Here is a 7,750-nt window from a genome sequence, read left to right as displayed (position 1 = left end):
GTGAATTGTATATTGAAAGGATGGAGAGCTTCTTTCATACATGAAAAACTTTCATCTAACATGTCAAAAAACCCCGCAAAAATTAGTTAAAATTTTGATGTTTGAAAAAAAAAACACTCTAAAAGAAAAGGCAAAATACGCGGAACTAAGAAGAAAAGAAAACTTTCATTCAAAAAAGTCTACCGACTAACCAAAGGTCATGTAGAGATGGCCCCAAAATTTTAGCCCATAAAACTTTAATGATTGAAAAGAAAACCCAGATGAAAGACAAAATCCGCGGAAAGAAAGAAAATAAAAAAGAGGAAAAAAGGAGGAAAGAAAGAAAAAAAAACAAGCTCGAAAGATTATGTCAGGCACCGAAACAAAGTCATTTAAAATGATACAATCATTAATAACGACAAACAAAATCGTAATATGCGATAAAAAACCATCAACTATGGTACTCCCTCGAGAGGGACACAAACTAAAACTAAAGATGCAATGAGGCTTATAAATCTAATTATAAACGAAGCATAAAATTCAATAACTAAATATATAACCAAATACAAAGGATATATAAGACAAATAAATTTAAAAGCACTAAAAGAGAAAATTTTGAACTCATACCATTATCGTGAGATCAATTCACACTATCCTTAACTTATCGAATATAAATATATGTAATTATCGGTTATGGCTCAAAATTAAATCGCAGTCCTTTTTTTATTCACATATCTTTAGTGTTATTTTTATATTATCGAAACAAATTACTTATTCTCCAAAAGTGCTCATTTTGTCCCTCCTCTACGGTTTTTTCCATTCCTTGACACATATTTTAAGATGAATATAAAATATAATATCATAACTTATTTTTTAAAATTTTCTTTTTTTAATAAAAATTTAACACTAAATTTTTATTTAGAAGAAAAAAATTAAAATAAAATATAAAATTATATTTTATGAGAGTATTAAGATGCATGTCGCCGTCTTCCAACATAAACAATTGAAAAAGAGTATATATGTTTATAGATTTTTCAATATTCTATAAATAAAACTTAATCTAGAGAAATGAGAATTATTTACTACACAAACAATACTCTCTCCTTCCCATTTTAGTAATCTTATTTGTTAAAATAAAATATCTTGTAATATCTTCTTTTTGTTCGTTCAATGTAATTTTATACAATTTTCACATTAACTATCTTTGACTCATGCAACTTTCAAAAATAATGAAAATTTGATTATATTCATATGTTACTAACACAATTTTAATGATATATTATATTTAATATTTTTCAATATGTATAAAATTTAAGTAAAAATTTATTAAAGTGAGAAGTAGGCACCATAATATTAAAGGAAAATGCTTGGTGCACATAATTGTGTACAAAAACATGTACATAATGACATGTAGTGGATTCTAATTGGATGGCCCCCTTGCATTTCACCAACCACCCCAATTAAAATCCACCACATCACCTGCCATCTCATTATGTACAAATTTTGTGTACACAATTATGTGCACCTAGCACTACTCAATATTAAAATGGAACTAGCAGAACTGTGTATGGATATTAAAACTAATGTGACACATAATGAGTGTCCCTCCTGAAATCCCAACACGTATCACTTTCCTTGCAGCTGCACCGCCACGTGTCACTTCCAGCCTACTCACACCGCCACACTCTACCCTTTTAAAGACTGAATCTGTAGCACACACCAAACAAGAGCCAAAACTCAGAGAAAACATGCAGAAGGAGAGAAGTGGTAGTAGAGATGAAGAAGAACATGAACCTCCATTGATGGCCTTGAACCATGTGTCAAGAGTGTGCAGATCAGTGAAGGATTCGGTGGAGTTTTACACCAAAGTGCTGGGGTTTGTGTTGACCGAGAGGCCGCCGTCGTTTGACTTTGATGGGGCTTGGCTGTTTAACTATGGAGTGGGTATTCATTTGGTGCAGTCTAAGGATGAACACAAGTTGCCTCTTTCGGATCAGCATTTGGATCCTATGGATAATCACATCTCCTTTCAGGTACTTACTCTTTTTGCCTCCTTAATTTTCTCTCATTCTGTTCATTACATGTTAGGGGTGGTCCTGACCATAGGCTGATAATGCGTTGTATATAAATTCGAGGAACATGTGGTCTGTATATAAATTAGGATCCCAAAAATTGATTTTGATTAAGGTCCAAACTTGTACATACCCTTCTCAAGTTTTGGGGATTTAGAAAAAGTCGGGACTAAAATAGTTATCTAACTGGGGACTAGCTGAGTAATTAAATATTGACTTTAAACTGAATCTGGGCTTGAAGAACAAATTTTCTACTGGATATTTAAAGTTCATACTTAAATTATAATCAAGATTAGCTCCTTTAGTTTAACCTCTGCTTCGCACCGCAATTGTTTTGAGCATGTAAGATGATATAAATACTGAAGTGACTGAACTGTGGGGAAATTGAAGACTGTGTGCAGTTTTATTTCACTGATTAAGCAAACATTATTTGGATAATATTTGGTTACTCATATTTAGTTTAAAATGTTTTTGAGTTTGGTTTAGTCACTATCTAGGATTATGGCGGAACCAGAAAATGAAATATGGGAATGACACCGACTGAAATCTAAAACAATAATAATAATTTAAGATATAGTTTCGTCAATTGGCTGTCGTTATGATTATTCAATGACGAACTTTGCTTAAATTTGACGAGTAAGAATAGTTGTATGGATTAGATGATTGCCCTGGAATTAAAGTGTATAGCTCTCGATTGGAATTAAATGGCTCTCTCCTGGTAATTGTTGATCCAATCTAGTGCGAGGACATGGAAGCAATGGAGCAAAAGCTGAAGGAAATGGATATAGAGTACATGAAAAGAACAGTGGGAGACGAAGAAGGCGCAGCTATTGATCAGCTCTTCTTCAAAGATCCTGATGGATTCATGATCGAGATTTGCAACTGCGAGAATCTCAAGCTTGTTCCTGCTGAGTCGTTCCGCAGAATAAAGCTCCCCTTCGATCGACACACTCCGCCTGTGGATTTGAACAACAGAGACAATTCCAATGCTGAAGGCTCCTGATTGGTATGATCATACATGGTTCGAGGCCTGGCGATCGGACTGAAGTTGCAATTTTGAGAACATTTTGTGTACTGTCAATAGCGGTGATCATTGATGATGATTGGCAATTGATCTCTGAAGCAGCTTCTTTGTTTTTATCAAATCTTCTTAAGAATAGTTCAGTCTTATTTTTAGCATAATCAGTCTTTTGATGCTGAGATTTTTCAGTTTTTCGCAAGGGATTATCAACTAATTCAGAATACAGCATCCAAAATCATACTTAAGGTGTAGTTTGTCGTTTGGTTTATGGTTATGTGGAATCAGTCCATTCCAAACTCATACATGACAAATTTGGTCATTCCAAACTCATTATTGACAAATTTGGTTAAAAAAACACAAAAGATGTGGGTTTTTAATACCAAGTGGGATGTGGCATGTGGGTATGAGATAAAATCATTTTTGATTTTTTTTCAATCATTTTTTATATTTTTTTCTATTTTAAGTAATGAAATATTAAGGTTTGATACAAAATTAAATTAATGATGTAAAAATATATAACAATAATAATTTTATTAATACTTTCAATTAAAATAAATTAATAACTTATTTTTGACAAAAATTGTATATATTGATTCTACCACTCAACCAAACACATGATATCATGTACGATACCTCAAACTCATACTACAAATACTTCTCGAACTAAACGATCTCCTCAAACTCATACCGGCTTAACCCGATTTTTCACCAACCCCATACCACTCCTCGAACCGAACCAAACAATCCTAAAAAAGTACTTAAAACTATTTTTAGTGGTTATTCTTTTTTTTTTTAACTTTTACTTAGTTATTTTTTTTTATTAAAGTTTAGAGAGTAATTAATCTGGATTTTGATAGATTAATTCGATATCAGTCAAATGGTTTCTAGCTAGAAACACGAAATATACCTAAAAATATCGGATGGTTTCCGGAAACGTGAAATATACTAAACATTTTCAAAATTTGCATTACAGAAACGTGAAATATACTTGAAATTGTTTTTTCAATTTTAAGTCGGGAGGGTGACGAAAATTTCCGGGGTTATTTTTAAACTATTTTTTTTTTTGAGTTTGTTAAATTTTTTCTAAATTAAAAAGATTTTAATCCAATTTTTACCGATTAAGGTTAAAAAAAATCAAAACCGAAATTTTCAGAACACACCAACATACCTAAAAGATATTGCGTGAGCCGATTATTCCTGAACCGACTTTTTATAATCTGAATTCTGAACCCACTCAGGTCTGCCACTTTGCTATTTAACCCAACACAAAGCTACTTGAATCCCGATTCCCAAAGGGAAACCCCATGTCCCATGGCTTCTACTTGTTTCTCTGCTAGGAATAATGAGAGTAATAGTATTGACGAAGAAGAAAAGCAGGATGATTGTTTTTGTGTGTTTGCTGATACAAACATGGGTACTCACATTGCCATTTCTATCTCCCCACTTTCTACTGCTGCCCATTTTGCAAGTACTCTCTCTCTCTCTCTCTCTCCCTCTCTCTCCCTCCCTCCCCCCCCCCCCCCCCCTCTCCCTCTCCCTCTCGACCTCCCTCTCTGTCAGTTCTTGAAATAAAAAGGCTGTCTTTTTTGAAATTTTTCTTGCGTAGTAATTATTTGTCAATGAACACAATTACACAAACATATCCTAGTAGTATGGATTTTTTTTGCAATTTTATGGGTTAAGTGAATAAAGATCAAATTTTGTTCTAGCTTCACATAAGTGTCAAGCAAATGCAATGCCTTGTAGTTCAATGGAAAGTTCTTGTACATTATACAAAGAATAAAGAATAACTTATGATTTTTGATCACCTTTGTAAAATTTTGCTGTAATTTCTATGAACAGAAATAAATTAAGGGTGCTGCAGAAATACAATTTTTATTTTATTTTTCATAATTTTGAATAGTTACACTTTCATAACTCGAGATTGTACATGATTTTACATAATTTCCCCCATATATTATAAAGGAAGCCCCTTCCATGTAATCTTGGGTAAGATGATCTCTTTGTAAGCATTCACAGATTTATTACTAGTTCAATATTTGAATTCTCCCTGGTTAAAATGGCTGATCAACTGGTTAAATTTTGTTAATGAGATAGATGCCTGAATTTAAGCGAGGAATGTCTCTGTGGCAAAAATGTGTAAATTTACAAAAACTTGCTCAAAATGTTTATGATTCGTGTCTGGAATATTCATGGTTATTCTAAAAGTTACCTCCTTCAGGCAACTTTCTATAGGCAAACAGTGAATTTAGAAGAATCTATTGGATCCTACGTTAACACAGTGACTTATTACAGTCTTACATTTGTCATGTGCCGGTATCAATTCTGAATTAACTACAATCAATTCTATGTATATCAGACCTTACTATGTTGGTAATTAATTTTTATGTTTGAATAAATGATTTTTATTACTCATTTGATCATGTTGAGATTTTTAAATATGGGGCAGTGTACTCTGGTTGTCTGCAGTAGTGTTTGCTTCATATGCTGATAATGTGCTCTTGTTTTTAAGAATAGTAACTACAGACCAGCATATTAGTGTTAAGCTGTATAATGTACATGTCATATTAATATGCTGTCATCTGTGTTGTATAGGAGAACTCGAGATTGAGCATTTGAGATGTTTCCCTAATTTTGGAGAGATACAAATAAATAAATTAATGGTATTTTCTTTCATCTTGTCTGCTCTATGTTTCAAGTTAATACTACGTGGTTCTTAAGTCAATATTTTGATGCTCTGAGAAGGTGAAACGGAAGTCGTGCTTTTACTGCCTGCCTGAGTCTTTCCTTATGAAGTATGCTTTCCAGGGTGTCAAAAAAACTCGATTTATCCACATAGAAGCGAGTGCTTTGACCAGTATCAATAAAACATGCCTGTCTGGCTCTAAATGTCAACAAACTGTGGGATATATGATAAATGACGCTCAAGTCACTGATAGATTAGACCCTGGGGGCTGTGTTACAATCATTCATAATGATAATGTCTCCGTGGAACCTCTTGTATCAAAACTTCTTCCCGCTGTCCAATTTTTGAAAAAGAAGAGAGTAGCGAAAAGAGTTAAGAGAAAGTGCTTCCTCAGTCACCTGGTGAAAGGACTTGAGGATGGGAATTTGCCAGGAGAAGAATGTTTTATTGGGAAAGATAGGTTTGATATCTTTCCAGATAATGTTGCAGATAAGCAGAGAGGAGAGAGCAGAACATGTTCAGCAGATAAGCACAGAGGAGAGAGCAGAATATTTTCAGCACATAAGCACAGAGAAGGGAGGAGTACATGTTCAAGGGTGGAGACTGCTAGTGATACGTTATCAGTGTCAAACATTATAAAGAAATACTTTAAACCTCACGAAGAAGTGACTTCTGACTCGGAAATTAATTCTGGAACTAGTCGCATGGTTTCCCATCAATTAAAGGCTACTACATATGATAATTGCTCAAACATAACAATTAACATGAAGCCACATTGGATGGAAGCAACACCTCGAAGAGTGACAGTTCCTCCATATTGTACTCGGTCAAGGTCATTAATATCAGGAAATAAGTCTAAAAGAACCAAACCTGGAAGTAATATTGTCCAGGCATTTAGTAAGCTTGGAATACTTGCGAGTAAGCAAAATACCAATACCTCTGTCTGCAGGGTACGGCAAAAAAAACTTGCCCTCGAGAAATCAACTTCTGTTGTAAAAAATCTAGTCTTTGAGATCAGTGATAACAGTGATTGAAGAATATGGAAAATCAGGTCACTGTGGTGCAAGATTTTTGTTTAAAGGAAAAAGGATATGCAACTAGCTAGCAACCGGCGACTCTCTTATAGAAGGATCCTTCTCCAAACATGAATCATATTCATGATTCATATATATGAGGTATTTGCTCTTTTTTAATGGGGTTTTCTTTGATTTCCCAGAAGTAGCTTAGGAGGCATTGTAAGTTACTCCAACTACTGTTAATTGTTGCTATTGTCTTAAAACAAGATCAGATTAAGATCCATATATAACGTCAGGTGGTAGAAAAAGTCAGCTAAGAATAGATAGACTTTTGTATATATAAGATATTACCAAATTTTGTTGTAATACTACCTTGTAAAATGTAAGTTTATGTTGCTTACCTGTTTTACCTACGGAGCCGTTGCATGGGCATGTACCTTGAAAAGGCTCCTGAATTTTGTTCTCCAGAAAACTGTAGTTCATTTGGTCAAAATGTATGATTATATAGATGCGAGATAAAGTAAGTGTCCTGGCTTAAGAAGCTAAGATATGCATAGTAAATTTGGTAAAATTGCAGCAGTTTGCTTTAGCACTTTTAAGCGGATGAAATTTGCAGCCTGCAGGACAAGGCATGGAATCTTTCAAATTCGACAGTACTTGTGAGACTTAGTAGTCACTTTTATTATTGTCAAAAGAGACTTTTCCAGATTATTTATGATGGATGTACCTTATTGTAAGAATGACTTTGCATAGCTTCTTTAATTTTTCTGAAGTCTGCAGACATTTGTTGGTAAATAGTGGTTTTAGCTTGCAATATGTGGAGCATTCAATTTTTTGAAAACAGTTTATACTTAAGAGGCGTTTGGTTTATGATTAATGAGACCGGTTAATGGGAATCGGAACCTCAAACCATAGTTACATGGGTCGAGGTTCGATTCGATACGAGGGACGAAATCGGATACGCGAAACATTAGTT

At 33.8% G+C, this 7,750-nt stretch overlaps 2 protein-coding genes across 3 annotated transcripts; both read left to right on the top strand.

The window, feature by feature from the left end:
* Window positions 1–1,579: 1,579 nt before the first annotated feature.
* On the top strand, window positions 1,580–3,310 carry LOC108214230 (glyoxylase I 4). The gene is made up of 2 exons (XM_017386107.2): window positions 1,580–2,012; window positions 2,791–3,310. The coding sequence occupies exons 1-2, from the start codon at window positions 1,728–1,730 to the stop codon at window positions 3,052–3,054; spliced, it is 549 nt and encodes a 182-aa protein (XP_017241596.1). The 5' UTR covers window positions 1,580–1,727; the 3' UTR covers window positions 3,055–3,310.
* Window positions 3,311–4,269: 959 nt separating this feature from the next.
* On the top strand, window positions 4,270–7,174 carry LOC108214206 (uncharacterized). Of its 2 annotated transcripts, XM_017386066.2 has the most exons (3): window positions 4,270–4,540; window positions 5,668–5,735; window positions 5,818–7,174. In XM_017386066.2, exons 1-3 carry the CDS (start codon window positions 4,384–4,386, stop codon window positions 6,790–6,792), a joined length of 1,200 nt encoding a protein of 399 aa, XP_017241555.1. In that variant the 5' UTR covers window positions 4,270–4,383; the 3' UTR covers window positions 6,793–7,174. The 2 variants fall into 2 exon arrangements, with proteins under 2 accessions (XP_017241555.1, XP_017241563.1); XM_017386074.2 differs by lacking the exon at window positions 5,668–5,735.
* The last annotated feature ends 576 nt before the right edge of the window (window positions 7,175–7,750 follow it).

This window comes from Daucus carota, chromosome 1 (assembly GCF_001625215.2).
Source record: "Daucus carota subsp. sativus chromosome 1, DH1 v3.0, whole genome shotgun sequence".
Lineage (NCBI taxonomy): Eukaryota > Viridiplantae > Streptophyta > Magnoliopsida > Apiales > Apiaceae > Daucus > Daucus carota.
Note: the sequence above shows the minus strand (reverse complement) of the source record. Positions and strands in the feature narration are given on the sequence as shown.